The following is a 17736-nucleotide window of genomic DNA, read 5'->3' on the forward strand; positions in this document are numbered from 1 at the left end:
ACTTAAGGACCCTGCACTCAACTGTAGGTTTTAGCTGAGAAAAGAAATTCTTTGTTTGCTTATTTTCATCAATGGGAATATATTTCTTTCTTAATGGAAAGAATAAACTTTGGTTTGATAGGAGGATCTGGGCCAAGTCTTTAAATGTGCTCCTTAGAGACACTCATGAATCCTCAGCCTGTACATTAAGAATATCAGATATAAGAAAGTGTATTTTTATATATTTATACCACACATAATTCTTCAGAGTGTGTGGTAAAAATTAGGGGAAACACAAGCAGTAATTAGTGACTTTTAAACTACTTTCTGAATTTGGTATCATAGCTGTTCCTGGATTTAGGAAACCTGGATTCAGATCCTGCATTCTGAGAAAATTATTAAAATACAGTTTAACACTAAAAAGTATTTAAATTATACACATTTTTATATATTATCTTTCTTGATCCTTCTAATAGGTAAGATAGAAAAAGATTACTCACCCTTCAGATAAGAAGAAAGTAAAATTCAAAGAGATTACTGGCTAAAATGGTGTTGGGACTAGAACCCAGATCTATTGACTTAGTCAGAAACTTTGTCCCATAATGAGATTCCTTTTTTAGCCACTAGGTGGTGATAATTTGTTGTTAAGAGAAAATTGACATAATTTAGGTCTAATTTTGATCTGGGATGTATAGAATCTGACAAATGATAATGACCAGATTATAAAAATTTTAATAATATGAGTGTATTAGCAGAATTGAAGCATGGATAATCATGTGCTTCTGGAATTACACCTAAATACTTTACATGGATGCTGTAAATACCCATCATGAGGAAAGTGGTTAAGGGAATATGGTTAGTTAATACAACTGAATGTTATGTAACTGATATATACTGTATATACACATCTAGAAGGCACTTGGTATATTTAGTATGTGCTCAATGAATAAAAGAAAATAATTATAGAATTTCATAACTGTTTAAAGACATTCAAATCAGTATTACAAGAAAGTAAGGTATAAAATTGTACATATAGAGTGAGTTTAACTGCTAAAATAAATTTTAAAAACATGTCAGAGTTACATATGAGTAGTGATATTTTGGGTAACCCACTTTTTTTATTTTTGTAAGACGGAAACACTTTATTCAGTGGACGTGTATTAGCATATTAATTTAAAAAAATTAAAATGAAAATGAAGGGATGGTTGCAGTTACCAAGATGAAACCTAGCTCTACAGTTTCCAGGCTCACTTTCCTGACATTATATATGTTTCTTCTGAAGATCTTAGAGATAAAACTGGAAAGTGATAGCATCTTTCTACCTTCTTTCAACATATATATGTCTTAAATAACTTGCGTTTCTTCAACAACAATCACCACAACTTTTAAAACTTTGGATTGCTGTTTTAATAGCTTTCCATAGAAGATGATAAATACTCTATCCTATAAACTTTATATAAGAGAAAATATACAAATATGGTTGGCATAATTTATATGTTCCCAAATTTTTGAAACTTTATCACAATTCAGTCTGAAGAATAATTATATATAAATCAAATGGGAAGATTGTTGAAATTTGAATGTAGGGTGGATTTTATTGCATTTTAAAAATCCTATGCAACTGATGATAAACGTGAATTGTAAGTTCCCCATCCCCTTTCCCCCAACTTTGTTTTCAGATAGATTAGCTTGGTTTTCCCAGTGTAGTTTTTATATATTGTTACTGTTTTATTTCATTTAAAGAGTTCATAAAAGCTAGGTTTATTATTTTTTAACATGTTTTATTCAGCCTGTTAATCTTAAATGTATGTTGAAATGTTAACTCTTGACATTTTAATACTTTGCCAGCAACTATAAATATACATTATAAGTCTTACCTACAATGAGTTTTCTATTTGGTATTTACTCATTGAACAATATATTTTATATTGCATTTTAGACACTTAGATGGAAAATGAATTCAAATAACTAGTCCTTTGTGTTAAATTTTCTTCTATCAGAAGGAAAAAATGTATAAAGTCCTTTTTCGTACTGGTGTCCACAATGTTAAAGGTGACTGTTGTCAGAGGTCCCTGGTGAGGAATTGCAGACTGCCTCACAAGATTATAAATGGATAAGGGACTTAGATTGAATCTTAAAATAATAAATTTTCAGTGAGTACATTTTTCTTCATTATAAATTATGAGAATTGAACTTGAGGTTAAATGTCTTTGGATGCCTTTGTTGAAAGTGACATTTCATATGTGAGAAAGTGTTTTCTTTTTAGTTTTTGTTGTTACTGCTGTTAGATTGGACCCATCAAGGAACTCTGAAATCACATAAAGTGATTAGTTAATAAAACTGAAGTGATGGGCTGATTGCATTTAAGGTATAAAATTTTCTCAGTAGGTGTGCTTTTATAATAATTTTTAAATATACTTTTGCTTACCAACCTATTTTTGTTCACATTTTGTCTTTGTATGACTTTTTTAAGATCTTTACCACTTTAGATTTAAATATCAAATTTAATTATCTTAGCTACATTATTTTCTTAATGAAACATTAGTTTCATTGTTGCTCAATTTATGAATTTTGAAGCTTTTTTCCTAATCATTGGTATGCAGCTTAGGTTATCTAGAACGTCATTGTCCAATAGCATAGCCCCTAGCCACATGTGAGTATTGAAACTCCAAATCTAACTAGGTAAAATTAAATTAACATTTAGTTCCTCAGTCACACTAGTCACATTCAGTATTTTGCTTAGGTGCATTTGGCAAAAGTATTATTTACGCTCTTGAATTTCCCCAAAAATAAAAACTGTGTTCCTACAGGCTTACTTTCTATAACATGTGGATTTCTTTTAAATCATGAGATGTCTTTTAATTCTCAGTCAAGCTAGGGAATATCACACTACCTCTCTAAGTCAGGCCACTGTCTCTGCTGTGTCATGTCCTGTCCCCATCTCCACATTTTGTGATGTGTCTTTTCTCCTCGAAAAGAAGGATCCATGTGTTTTAATTTGTATGTCTCCAGTGACGAGTGTCACTCCAGTGACAGTGATTGGCTCATAAAAGACAATATAATTTTGTTAAGTGAATAAATTTTTTCCAAGCTTTTTAAAAAGTACGTATATGTTTTAATTGTACCATCACAAGTTAGTTTGCAAAATAATATGATAATACAAAGATATTTTAACTAGCTCACCAAATTTTTGATCATCCTTCCTAATTCAAAGATCACTAAGCATATATGAAAAACTCTAGTTTATAGTTTGGCAACTAAGACAAAAAGGTGCATGTTATTAATTGTAGTGTGAGTACTCCTATAAGTATAAACAAAATATAAGTAGACATTAGACGTTTAAGTAAATAACACTCGTGTTAAGTCTCATATATTTTGAATTACGATAAATATTTTTACTTGATGACCAAGATTTATTTCTTTGTGCAATTCTGGTTCCTTTTATAACAAATTATTTTACTAGTGATGATGTAGATGGAATAGTGTTATTTACTCATGGTAGGTCTTTTTCCGTAAGATCTAAAGTAGACTAAATTTTTCTTTTGCATTGTATCCCTTTTAGGTCTCCAGATATTTATGGAAGATTGGCATAGCTATATCTTGTTCCAAATTACCGTTATTCTGATGTTACTGACAAGTGAATTTTTGCTTCTTTTAGGAGGATTTTCTATGGGAGGGTGCATGGCAATGCATTTAGCATATAGAAATCATCAAGATGTGGCAGGAGTATTTGCTCTTTCTAGTTTTCTGAATAAAACATCTGCTGTTTACCAGGTAAGTTTCAGATTTTAAAGGCAAAACAGAAGAAAAAACATGAGACATTCACACACTGAAACTAAAACAACATTGATAATTACACAGTAACGGTTGCTTCACAGAGCATTCCTGGGAATTCATGGGCAAATTAGCTGTATTGATTAATTCCAGCTGGTCATTCTTGTGTAAGAAATGCCTTGTACAAAGAATATTGTTAATCAAAGTCTCAAAGGGGAAAGGATAAAAAGTATGTTTATAATATATATGCATCCTGTATACATATTAAAAACAGAGATGATTTTAGCTAGGTTTGCTAATTATGACTTAAACCAAAGAATAAGTTACATGGCTGACACCTATTTTGCAGCATTATTCCCAATTAATTTATGAATGGAAGGTAATAGTGATAAGCCTCATTACCAGGAGGAGAACCAGCAGGTACAGAAACGAGAATAAGAATGCCGTTTTTCCCTTGTGTTCCTCCCTCTCTCCACTCTTATGTGAAAAGGGTTGTCTTGCCAAGACACAAGGTTTCTTCAGGAAATGCTTTGCCTGTTTTTGGAACAGCCCTCTTTGGCGTAAATGCAGGTCCCACACAACTGCAGTTCCTGTAGTGCTATCAACCAGCCAAGCTCCTGAGCTTAGTCCATCAATATATACCTCGGACATCACCACCACTACTGCTTTTTCCCTTTAAATATTGAAGCTTTGGTTAAATTGAAATTTTTCTGCCCTCCCTGACTTCCAAGAATATATACTGTCCTTAAATGAATTTCTTAAACTTCTCCATGTTTATATCCTCTTCTCTAGGCTCTTCAGAAAAGTGACGGTGTTCTTCCTGAGTTATTTCAGTGTCATGGTACTGCAGATGAGTTAGTTCTGCATTCTTGGGGTGAAGAGACAAATTCAATGTTAAAATCTCTAGGAGTGAGCACAAAGTTTCATAGCTTCCCAGGTGTTTACCATGAGTTAAGCAAAGAGGAGCTAGAGAAACTGAAGTCATGGATTCTTACAAAGCTACCGGACTAAATCAAGATTGGTGTGTTAATATACAAGTAATGTCTTTATGAAAAGTGTTTTTTACTGTCTAATTCTGATTTGATGAATAATTATTAAAATATTAAGAAATATCAACAGTTTACTTACTTGTTTTTGACATACTGAGTACCATAGATAGAGTGCGATCTTATTAATGGTCAATATTAATTTAGGCAAACATCTGTGTATTATTTGTCAAATTCTTTGTAAATATTTGGAGGCCTTGTAAGTAATTGAATATTGAAGTTTTACAATAATTAAACTAGCTTAACAGCAATGCGAAATCACGAAAAGATTTTAGCATGATATTATTTTCATCATTTTCTTTAAATTGCCTTTTTAAAAATATATTTATGTATGTATTCACATTAATTTTATTTTTGAAAGAATTAACAGTGTGTGTGCGCTCAGTCGATCAGTTGTGTCCAGCTCTTTGTCATGCTTATGGGATTCTCCAGGCAAGAATACTGAAGCGAGTTGCCATTTTTTCCTCCAGGGGATCTTCCCAACCCAGGGATCGAACCCGTAGCTCCTGCATTGGTAGGCAGATTTTTTACCACTGAGCCAACAGGGAAGCCCAAATAACATTGTACCCCATGTTTACAAAGTGGTTTGCCATTATCTCACCTGATCATCGCTAGAACTTGATGAAGTAAACAGAACCAGTTGTTACTGGTATTTGATAATAGTGATAGAAGGAATACAGACTTTCCCAAAGTCTCAAGAGCGAAGACTAAAATCCAGGCTGTCTGGTCTCAGCAGAGCTCCCCTTCTGTGAACCCAGACTGCTGCTCTGCTCCAGGCCTAGGGTTCCAGTCGCTCTCCAGATCCTAGTCAGCACTCAGTATGGCCAGTCCTTTTCAAAGATTTTGTCCATTCTAGTGGGTATATAGTATAACACTTTGTGTTTCTAATTTGCTTTTTCTTAAAGCAATTTTTATATGCTCATTTGCAATCTATATAAATTGTGTGATGATATCTTTGTTCAAATATTTCATGTGAGTTCTATTAGGCTGTTTTTCTTATTGCATTGTAAGAGCTGTTTATATATGCTGGATAAAAATCCTTTGTTAGATAGATGTTTTACCAATATTTTCTTAATTCATGGCTTGCCTTATTTAGAGTGTAATTCAAAGAGCAGAAGTTTTTAATTTGATGAAGTCCAGTTTATTCATTTTTTAAAATTTATACTCTGTGCTTTTGAAGTCATATTTAAGCAATCTTAGGAAAGCCAAGGTCACTAAAATTTTCTCTTATTTTCTTCAACTAAAACACTCCTTTAGTGCTATAAATCTTCCAAGTTTAATATTAGAAGCATCCCACAATTTTTATATTTTGTGTTTTCACTTTCATTCAGGTCAAATCTTTCTAAATTCCCTTTTGATTTCTTCTTTGACCTTTGGGTTGTTTAATATTGTGTTATTTTGTCTCAATATACTGGGAATTTTCTAAAGATCTTTGCTGTTCATTTCTAATGTATGGTTAAGAAAGTATTCTTTATATGAATTGAAACCTTTTAAATTCATTGTGCCTTTTTTTATAGCCGAGAATGTGGTCTGCCTTGGTAATGTTTTGTGTACCCCTGAAAGCAGTACATGCTGCTCAGGTTAGGTGGCATGTTCTATACCTGTCAGTCAGGTCAAGTTGGTTGATATTTTTGTTCAAATATACTGTATCCTTACCTATTTTCTGCCTCTTTATTTTATAAATTATTGAGAGAGGAGGGTTGAAAGTTCCTACTGTAACTGTGAATTTGTTTCACTTGGCAGTTGCTTCAGGTTTTGCTCTATGTATTTTGAGACTGTGTTATTAAATGCATAAACATGTAATGTTTATGTTCCTCTGATGAATTGGCCTCTTTTTCTTTGTGAAATGATAATCTTTATCCCTGGTAGATTTTTTTGAGGGGGAGGGGGCTCTGAAATATTTATTGTGTGATACTGTTATAGCCCCTCTAGCTTCCTTTAGACCCTAGCTGATACTGGATTGTGAGGTTGTACACACTGACTAGTGGGAACTCAGACTTTTCCCAGCCCTCTCTGAGCCTCAGTGATTGTTCCTTTTAGGTGGCTCTTACTTTCCCTACACATATCTGATGGTGAACACTCTGCTGAAGATTTGAGAGGGCCTTCTGCAGAGCCCTGGCAATCTTGCAACTCTCTAATACTCTGTCCTGTAACTCTAAGCCTCTCAATCTTCTGGACTCCCTCAGCTCCCTCTGAGTCTCCTCTCCACGCTGTGGCCTAAAAAACTCTTCACACAATAAGCTGGGCACTTAATCCTTCCTAAAAGATGACTGTCCTGTAGTACCAGTGCCCAGTATCTGAAAATACAAATGTGGCCCAGCTTCTTAGTTGTTTCAGGTCAAAAACTAAACCTGGTCCCTCTTATTCCATCTTGGCTATCAATTATAAGCAGAAGTCCCTTATTCTCCTTTTATTTGAAACTATAAACTGTAAATTTGAAGAGGGGGGGATTGAGGAAGAAACGGAAGGAGGGAGAAAGACTGAGACTGAGAAGTCCAAAATTCCCTCAGAGGAGACTCTGCAGTGGTTTAATTATCTTAAGCCTTTAATGAACTTCAACTTCTTGAAATTTTAAATGCTCTGCCTTGAATATACATGGTGTCACTCATGTTCTCATGTTGAAAGCCCTTATGGCTGCAGTTTGCCCTAAGAGTAACATATGTACATGTCATAGATAAGGGTGTCAGGCTTATGTATGTTGAGTATATACATACCAAATACAGTATAAAAGAAAGGAATCTAGATTTTTTTTTTGGTGAATGTTTATTCTAGAACTTAATTATGTGCATGTATACTTAGTGGCTTCAGTTGTGTTGACTCTTTGCAACCCTATGAACTATATAGCCCACCAGGTTCTTCTGTCCAAGGGATTCTTCAGGCAAGAATACTGGAGTGGGTTGCTGTGCCCGCCTCCAGAGGATCTTCCTGACTCAGGTACTGAGCCCACGTATCTTTACGTCTCCTGCATTGGCAGGCGAATTCTTTACCTCTAGCACCATCTGGGAAGCCCTTAATAATTATGTATTCTGGAATAAATCTCAGCCTCTGCCACAGTATACTCCTTTGTAAAAGTGTTTGAGGATCAAGTTTTACAGCATATGTAAAAACCTTTAAAATAGAGTTACAGAAAGAAGGTATTGCTAGACTTGTTTTACCAGAGGTAGAGGGGTGTGTGCATGTAATGGTTATGGGTCTGTCTTCACAGTTTGATCTACACATAGAAGATATATTTAAATATTTTATATAGATAATCTTCCGTCCAGTTCTAGTCCCCTACCCATTAGGCTGATAGGATATTCAGCCTTAGTTATCTTTTACTGTTTTACCTCATCCCAAATTATGCCAGTCTGGGGCCCCTTTGCACAGAGCAGTATCTTCAGGGGAGTCCCTCCAATATCCAGTGCTCACTCACCTTGAGATAACTATTACCCATATGGTGGTCTCTTAAAGCCAAGTGGTCTCTTAAAACCACCCTGCCATTTCCTTCCTGCTCTGTTGCTTCACCCACATGAACATTTCCTAAGGCAGGAGAGTTGAAATAGTCTTGATACTTTCTTACCTGGGAGAGGAAGAATGGCAACAAGAGGAAAGCATAAATCAGTATCACAGTAAATTATATGTGTTTATCTGTTGGAGAGATTGGAATTTTGCAAAAGAGAGAGAAAGCTAGTATATAAGTGAAGGAAGACATTCACTTTATACTTCTAATGTTTGAATTTTTATAATGGGCTTTATTGGTTTTGTACCCTTAAAGTGAAGTGAAATGTTTATTAATGGCATTTTTCCTCAACTAAAGACTGAACAGGAAGGCTCGCCATCAGTGGTTAGAAAATTAAATATTTTCTTTATAGGAAGTTGATTACTTCAGTTAAAATATGGCAAATGTACTAAGAACAAAATATGAAGCATGAAGCATACCAGCAATTTGGCTGTTGACAATTTATGGTACTTTGATATGTAAAATAAAATATCCAGATATCACTCAGCCAGAATATGCGTAAACCATAAGTCTTTATCATATAAAAGGAATTTCTTGATACACAATAAGAGAACAGAATTACCATAGCCATCCAAACATTTCAAGAAAACTCAGTGTATATGATACACAAAGACAGCTGCTTCACAAAATTTTGTATATAATTTTAACACGAGAAAAGCTAGAATTCTATTTACAGAGAACAAATGTACTGTAATATATATTTTGGTTCTACTTTATAATTTACCCTTTAGAAATAGTTTCTGTGGGTATACACAGGTATAGTCTTCTGAAGGGAAATGTAGCCTCAGCATATTCCTACACTGAGGATAAGATGCACACCTCCACATGTGTTATCTGTGTCATATTTGTTAAATTCTGCCACTTAGCTGCAACCAGATCAGCTCAGTGGGTTTCATACAGCATTGCATTCAGACTACTGTAAACAGGATTCCAAATGCCAGAATGAAGTCAACCTGCAGCGCTGCTTTCAGCTGTGGATCCCAGGGCTGTGGTCCAGTCCAGCCAGACAAATCATGTGACCTAGAAAGGATGTGCCTCAGGAGGCCAGCTGTCCTAATGGCTCTGCATTAACCCTCCTACCCAGACCGAAGCATTCACCCAGGCATTGCAGGAGCAATTGCACAGACTCCACCTTGGCCTGTGAGGCCACAGTCTTGGACAGTGTGTCCTCCACAACAACCACAGCCATGAATTTAAGTGGACCTGAACACTTCCAGGAAAGAAATAGTATCATTGATCATTTTAGCTCAAGATAGGCACAAATGGATGGTTTCCATGGTAAGATCACATCCCTTAGGCTGTATGTAAATAACAAATTGGTTATCATCTCTCTAGTAAGCTCACCCAAATAATCACGGTAGCTTCATCTTGGAGCAATCTCCAATCATCCTAGACCTCCATGAGCTATTTGTGGTATTTCCTACCACACTTGAAAGTCTGTTATGGTAGGTGAAAGTCACTCTGTTTTCCAGTGATACAGGTTAATACCTACATTACAATTATCAGGCCCTTCAAATGGGACCTCCATCAGCCAAGGGCACAGATTGAACAGTGTCTCCAGCATGACCTTCTGGCCAGCTGAGAAGCCTGAGTTCTCAGTTCAGTTTAACAATTGAGTTTAGTCCTTGTTTTTGCAGAAAATGCCCCGAGGGAAGTCACCCGGCCTGTGCCCTTTATCCACACCACCAGGTGTGTGGCATTTGTCCATACCACAGAATGAAAAAGGGACAGTTAGGAGAAGGGGTGTAGGAGAGAGAACTCGAAGAGTGGGGTATGCTGACAGGTGTTTTTTGTTAGGGAAGGGTTTCTTCAGGAGCTTGGAGCCATCCTTTGCTGTTTCCACAGACTTGGTAAGGTTAAGAAGTTGTTCAGTCGCTGAGTCATGTCCAGCTCTTTGTGACCCCATGGACTGCAGCATGCCAGGCCTCTCTCTCCTTCACTGTCTCCCAGAGTTTGCTCAGATTCATGACCACTGAGTCAGTGATGCTGTCTAACCATCTAATCCTCTGCTGCCCCTTTCTCCTTTTGCCTTCAGGCTTACCCAGTATCAGGGTCTTTTTTAATGAATTGGCTCTTTGCATCAGGTGCCCAAAGTATTGGAGTTTGAACATCAGTCCTTCCAGTGAATATTCAGGGTTGATTTCCGTTAGCATTAACTGGCAAAGAAGACTGGTAAGCAAGTCTTGAATCTTCTGTGAGGTTCAAGAAGGTGGCAGGAGGTAGACAGGTGGCAGGCCCAGCAGCCAATTAAATTTAAGATGCTTATAACAGTTTGGGAAACCTCACCAGGGTGTTTTTAAGCTTGAGGAAAGCTCCAGGGGTAGTCCTGAAAGACAACAATCAATGTCCCTCTTATCCCCATAAGTTCCTAGAGTTAAACATGCTCTTTCCTGTTGCTGTCTCTCCATTTATTCATAATATATATCCTATTCCAGCCACTGTAACTTCATCTTTTCTCTAGTTGACCATTACTTGAACCCAGACCTTTCATCTAGGCAGGTTGGGTACAAGCAGGACAAAGGTATTTTTATAAAACCTATGGAGACCCGTCATGCCCCCCACATTGGCTCCCCACTACAGACGGACTCAGCAAACCCTGTGCTCAGCCAATTAGTCATATTTATCTAAGATTATGTCATCAAAATAAACCCGTATTTGTAAACCAGAGTAATTTGAATCCTCTGTCTGCTTTTACATGCTGCCTCCAGGAGGCTTACCGACCAGGCTTGCCCGATTGCCAATAGGGAAAAGAGGAAGCACCACATTCAGAGGTCGAGAACTTCAGAATCTCGAAAGAGCTTTGTGTGATCCCCCAGCACTTCTGACCCTTTATTCTTTACCCAGGAAACAGCTGAGAGGAGGTGGTCCCTTTTTGAGGACAGCTATGTTCCTTGACCAGACTGCCTTACCAAGGTGTGTGGAGCAGAAGAAAGTGAAGGAGGCAGAGCCAGACATCTTTTGAGTCAGTTTTTGACAAGAAAGAATCCCTGAATTCTCAACAATACCAAATCCCAGTAAACTGCAAGGAGTGTTCAAAGCCTGCCGAATACCTGACTACCAGCCCATTGTTGAATTGTTTTGCAACAAAAGGCACCCCATTGCCAGACTGAAAGTCATCCAGAAATACAAGCCAAAAATAAAACAGATTAGTTTCATGATCCACTGAAACGGCAACACATAGGCTAAACAAGTATTAATAAGCAGTGAGGCACTACCGATAACCCCAAGAAGAGGTCAAAGGTCAGCTGTAATCAATGCGTCAGGACCAAGTTTGGGCAATGCCCCAGCCATGTGGTTGCCTTTGCTGTCAGACAACTAGGTCAGCTTTAGTCAGGACTCAGAAGTTTGGCATGCAAGGGTAGCCTGTGGATCAAAACCATAAGTTCTTTTACTTTGTGTCCAGCATAATGGTTGATGTGTCACCTGTCTAGTCTAATGACGGTTCAAGTAAGCAACGCTGACAGTCTGGCAGGACAGGCTCAACCAGCAGCTTGATTCCAGTCAGTTTCAGCAGCAAATGGGTCCCCTTACATGCATGACTCAGACGGTTCAATCAGCAGGCACTATTTGTTTCCTAGGTTAGCAGTGCCAAAGGGGGTTGTCTTGAATCTTCCAGTCTGTGGTTTTTCCAAGTGACAGTCCAAATAATCAGGCCATGGCCACAACCCAAGAATCAGTAAAAATATAATGAGATTTATCAAGTGTCATACTTACCAGAGCTATAATAATGACCTTGAGTTTCTTGAGCAGAATGACCCTGTCCACTTTGAATTCTGAATAAGCTGGCCCTGAGCCTGACTGTTTGCAGCTGCCCAGTGGACATCACCAGATGTCAGCTTAGCCAAACCATCAGTGAAGCAGGCCCAGACATTATGGGGAACCTCTGTGAATCAAGGGCGCCGTTGAGCCAGCAGCTTTGCTACAGGTGGGCAGTGGAATAGCTGCCATTTTTTCATGTAGTGCCAAGATGCTTCTGGGGCCAGGCTGGCTGCATGTTCGAAGGTACCATTTCCATTACTGGATCCTTTTCCCTTTGTTAGTCACCGAGTCTGTCGATCTATCCCAAAATGGAAATACCAGGACAGAGAATCACAGTTCCTCCAGGGGTCAGGCACTCAGTTTCAATAAGAGCTCAATAGTAAGCTGACAGTTGCTTTCAGAAGAGATAAAACTGGTAGTTGTGTCGAGGAGGCAATGAGTCTAAACCCTAAGGGGCACCTCCAAGTGGAGGCCACCTCCCTTTGCTGGAAGCTCCTGTTAGCAGCATCATCAGTCACAGAGACTTGTAGCTCAAAGGGATCATTGAAGATGTAGGGCCCTAGAAGTATCAGCACTTCTCTACATGCAGCTCTTCCCAAACAGGAAGAATCCCTTCTGGATCTTATCGGCATTTACAATATAAAGCACGTAAAACATAAATATCAGTTACACATTCAGCAGTGGAAGCCAGAAGAATAATACACTGAATCAACACAGAGGACTCCACTCTATGGGTCATATTAACTTTTCCTTTGTTACTGTGAACTCTGTCCAAATCCCAGCAGTTGAATTTGGCTATTCACTCACTAGTGGGACCCAGTTGGATGGTAACGTAGTTGCCAGTATCTACTAGAGCCACAAAAGTTTGAATCACTTCTCTTCCCGACACTCCCTAACCTATTTGATAGATTGTGACTTCTCATCCCTTTTGGGAACACAGCAATATTACCTAGCCCCTAGTGGTCTTGCTCCTTAAACCAGCTGAGTGAAAAGAGACAGGAGGGTCACAGGGGCATGATGAGGGAGAGTGACCACGCAGTAGCAGTCAAGAAGTCACGTTTCAGTTTTGGGAGGGTGCAATAATTTATTTAGATTCTTGGAGTCAATTTCTCGGTCTTTAGGGGATCAACCTCATCAGCACTGTCAACCAAATGTAAGACAATAGAAGCCTGAATAGCAGTCAGTGGCCTGTCTGTGGTTTCCCATGGGAAATTGTCTCAGAGAAATTTTCCCAGAGGGCCAAAGCTCCCCGAAAGCAGGCAGGGCCCACTGCAAAAAAGTAAAACAAAGCTCCAAGGCCTTTTACTTCTTTCTTCAAATAGATGTAAGTTTGGCCTAAGAGACGGCAAGAGGTTCTGAGCCATAAGCCAGCCCAGCTGTTCTGTTCCTCCCTAGGGAGCATCTGTACAGGATCCTCCCCATCTACCAGAGGAACCAGAGAATATTCCAAAGACTTGCCTGAAATTTCCTCAAAGGAACTGTGAATTTCACTCCTTTCCTATTCAAGGCAGGTACTTGTCTCTGTAACTGTTGTCTGCAAGAGAAAAGACCCTTCTGCTCATCCAGAATGAATGTTAGTATCAGTTATTCTAAAGGGGTGGGCCCACGACTGAGATTGACCAAGGTCCTTCTACTGGAGGAGAATTAGTGATGAACAGGGTACCAATTGGATAGTTGTCTGGATCCCATTCGTTAGCCCTCCCTGATTGTAACTGAACACAAGTGTGTATGCCCGATGCACAGTGAGGCCAAACTAAACAAAAACTCAGAGTCTGGAGCAGAGAAAGGTTTATTGCAGAGCCATGCAAGGAGACAGGTGGCTCGTCGCCAAAGAACTCTGAACTCCTTGAAGGGTTTCAGCAAAACACTTTTAAAGGCAAGGTGAGGGAGGGGTGTGGTTAGTTGTGGCAAACTTCTTGGTGTAGGAATCCTCTGTTCTTGCAGCTGCCCATGTAGGTCAGGTCAATATGTTCCTATAAATCTCCAACAAGACAACTGTTTTTCTCTGCTCTGCAACTTTTTTTTATCTCTATGTAAATGGAGGTCAGAGCCCTGAGAGAATAGACTGTCCTCTATAGTTCAGGGTATAGGCAACAGTGGTACAGAGCCCGCATGACTCAGCACAGGAAGAAGACTAGATCTAATATGGAGTCAGATTTGTTCCTCTCTATTACATAATTTCTCCTTGTGAGGAGCAACTAAACTGGAAGACCATTTGACCATACAATTTGTTCAGTGTGTTTGCTGCCATTTCCCTTGGACTTCCCTCAAATTCTGCTCACCACCCTGCAAAGCTTTGTTCTTTCCTTTCTAGAAAATGAGTGTGAAATTTAATTTGAAAGATTGGGAGGATATTTTACTAAAATGTAAAATATTATTTTACAATGCACTTTCTTTGTACTTATATACATTACCTTTGTGATATTATTTCGACCTTTTGGTCCTGGATTGGTTGCAAAAGCCATATGTGATTTTTATATTGGGAATAGAATTAATGGGTCTATGATGAATAGTGGACATCCTGTTTTGAAGAAATCATATTTTGGGCAAAATGCCCATAAGAGACATGTTTTTGCCAATAGTTTAGTTCAGAGCCTCTGGGATCTTTCTTTCCTTTTTTTTTTTTTTTTTAAGAAGTGATGAGAAAGTTTGACGCTTTTTTATTCTATTTTGAATTCACTTTAGAGCTGATTTCAAAACAGCTTGTTATTTCAGTTTTTGTTATTATAAAAAACTCATGCTTATTTGTTTGTTTTATTTTGGCATTTCACTACCTACTCTTAAGGCCATAGAATTATTTTTACTAAAAATTCACTCTGTTTTCATTTTCTGTTTCTTTCTTCCCACCTGAATTTTTTTCTAGTCAGTTGATGGTTTGTCCAATAGAAATTATAGAAACATTTGACATATTAGTTACTTGACATATTAATTTTGGCCACTTCTGGTATGCTTTCTTTTGCCAATGAAATTATTTAAAAATTGGGTGGGGGTGTTTCTGAGCAACGGAAGTCTTTCCCTTGGGCATTAAGTATTAAGCCATTTTCTCTATCATATAGCAAGAAAGAAGTTTTAAAACCTAAGTTCACAGCATGCAATTGGCAGAAGCAAATAAACGGTTCTCTTTAAAAATTTCACTTCAACAGCAATAAACCTCTAGTTAAATTTCAAACCAGAATGTTTAAATGGCAAATGAAAAAATATACTGATTTCAAATAGTAGCTAGAATTCTTTTTTTAAAAAAAACATTTCTTAATTATCCTGTGAAACACCAAGTGAGTTTTAAGGTAGCCAGTTAACGTTGTCTTAGTTCTGCCATAGAATCAAAGAGTTTTTACTGCTGGAGGGAATTCAGAGATGATGGTTTTACACATACTGAAACTGAGATCCAGAGACAGTCAGTGATGTATGCATAGTCCTGGATAAGCAGGACCAAAACTTTCATTATGCCACATTATATCCAGAAGGTAGAGCTGAATATTCCCATTTTAGGTTCAGAGTCATTTCGCTTCCTTTGTAGACATTTCCTATCCAGGCTCCTTTTGGCCCCATTTCTACCATTTTGCCAAATGAATGCAGTGGTCTCTGCCTCAGCATAGTGGCAGACCCAGCCTCATTTTTAAGTACTGGCACAGATTTAGGACTTCGTAATGACTTCTATGTTTACATCAGAACCATTGCTATCCGAGTTCTAATTTCTGAATCCCATAACCTATTCCAGTCTTTATCTTATTTGATACCTTTATAGAACGTGACGCCTTGATCAACCCCTGATTCTGGTGGCTCAAGTCTTCCAGCCTGAAGACTGTAGCCTCTCTCTGGGTGATCTTCTACTTTCATGGCTTTGAAAAGCTGGCTCCAGAGCTACACTGCTGGTCCCAGGCTCTCACTGTCACTCCACATCTGTGTTTTTCACTTCCTGCTCGAGTTTCCCACCTGGTTGTCAGACAGCCAAGATACATCTTGTATTTTCAAAACATTGCAAAATGTTCACACTTCCCAAATGTGATTTGAATTAAAAAAAAAAAAATCTCTCCAAGTTTCTGTTCCCTCATCTGTAAATAGATTTGTTAGGAGATTATATGTAAAGAGCCCAGCAAGGCAAGTGGAGAATTATTACTTTGTTGTCCACTCCAGAACCTACTTCTGTTGTGATCTGGTTTCCATGACCTTCCTTCTGCATAATAATATCTTTGTGTCATACCCTACTCTTCCCCCTCTCTCATCTTTTCATCAAGTCAGTTAACAAAGCCTTCTGATGTTATATCAATGAGAGATGTTTCCGTTTTGGCCTCTAAACCAGCCTCATCATCATCTCTGCCTTAGTTCTGGTGATCAGTCTGCCTCTGGTCTCTTTGGTCTGTTCATTCTCCAGCATGCCGTCAGAGTTAATGGCCACCTCTTCTACCTAACAACCCTGCTGTTTGGGCAGGCTTCCCACTGTCTTTAGAGAAAAATTAAAGTTTTTTTTTTTATCTAAGCAGTAAATCCCTTTACAACATAGTACCTAGCTACTATTTCAGTGTTATCTCCTGCCCTTCCTTTCTCCCAAGTCACAGTGCATGTGAATACACAGACACAGACACAGACACACACACACACACACACACACACGATTTTCCTTAAACACACCAAACATTTTCACAATTTTCGGTTCAGTTCATTCGCTCAGTCGTGTTCGACTCTTTGTGACCCCATGGACTGCAGCATGCCAAGGCTCCCTGTTTGTCACCAACTCCCGGAGTTTAGTCAAACTCATGTCCATTGAGTCGGCGATGCCATCCAACCATCTTATCTTCTGTCATCCCCTTCTCCTCCTGTCTTCAGTCTTTCCCAGCATCAGGGTCTTTTCAAATAAGTCAGTTCTTCACATCAGGTGGCCAAAGTATTGGAGCTTCAGCTTCAGCATCAGTCCTTCAATGAATATTCAGGACTGGTTTCCTTTAGGATGGACTGGTTGGATCTCCTTACTGTCCAAGGGACTCTCAGGAGTCTTCTCCAGCACCACAGCTCAACTTTGCCTTTACCTATTACCTTAACACATATTTTCCTTCAGCATATTCTTACCTCCCCTTGGAATACTCTCTCCTCCTTCAACTGACAAACTCTTAACACTTAAGACACAGATTTTGAGTGACCCAATCCTTGCCCAGTTGTCTTTGACAGAAGAATGTGTTGTGTTCTCCATGTTTCTGTATTTATTTGTTATATGTTGGTCCCACCAACTGTGAATTTTGAACTCAAAGGCAAGGGGTATTTTTTTTTTTTTTCCTCTTCAGTACTTCCCTGGTGGCTCAGAGTAAAGAATCTGCCTACAGTGCAGTAGACCTAAGTTTAATCCCTAGGTCAGGAAGAGCCCTTGGAGAAGGAAATGGCAAGCCATTCTAGTATTCTCACCTGGGAAATCCCATGGGACAGAGGAGCCTGATGGGCTGCAGTCTGTGGGGTCGCAATGAGTCAGACACAACTGAGTGACTTTCACACCTAGTAAAGTGACTGGCAGTAGAAAAAGAACAGACAATAGGAAAGCAATGAATGGCTGATAACATAATTACCATTTCCTGCTGGGTTGCCATAGGCCAGTCATTCTTCTAAATTGAGTTATTCTGATGTTTCCTCACAATAACATTTGGGCTAATTACTCTTCTGCAGAAATATACAATTGACAATGTTTACTCCTCA

General features: G+C 38.4%; 1 protein-coding gene across 1 annotated transcript in view; it reads left to right on the plus strand.

The window, feature by feature from the left end:
* The window catches only part of LYPLAL1 (lysophospholipase like 1), a 30783-nt gene extending 24164 nt beyond the window's left edge, over positions 1-6619 (plus strand). The window contains exons 4-5 of the mRNA XM_027976276.3: positions 3638-3753; positions 4546-6619. Of these exons, the coding sequence (XP_027832077.2) occupies positions 3638-3753; positions 4546-4764 (335 nt within the window). The 3' untranslated portion in view covers positions 4765-6619. The remainder of the gene's footprint in view (positions 1-3637; positions 3754-4545) is intronic.
* Positions 6620-17736: the final 11117 nt, after the last annotated feature.

Source organism: Ovis aries, chromosome 12, assembly GCF_016772045.2.
Source record: "Ovis aries strain OAR_USU_Benz2616 breed Rambouillet chromosome 12, ARS-UI_Ramb_v3.0, whole genome shotgun sequence".
NCBI lineage: Eukaryota > Metazoa > Chordata > Mammalia > Artiodactyla > Bovidae > Ovis > Ovis aries.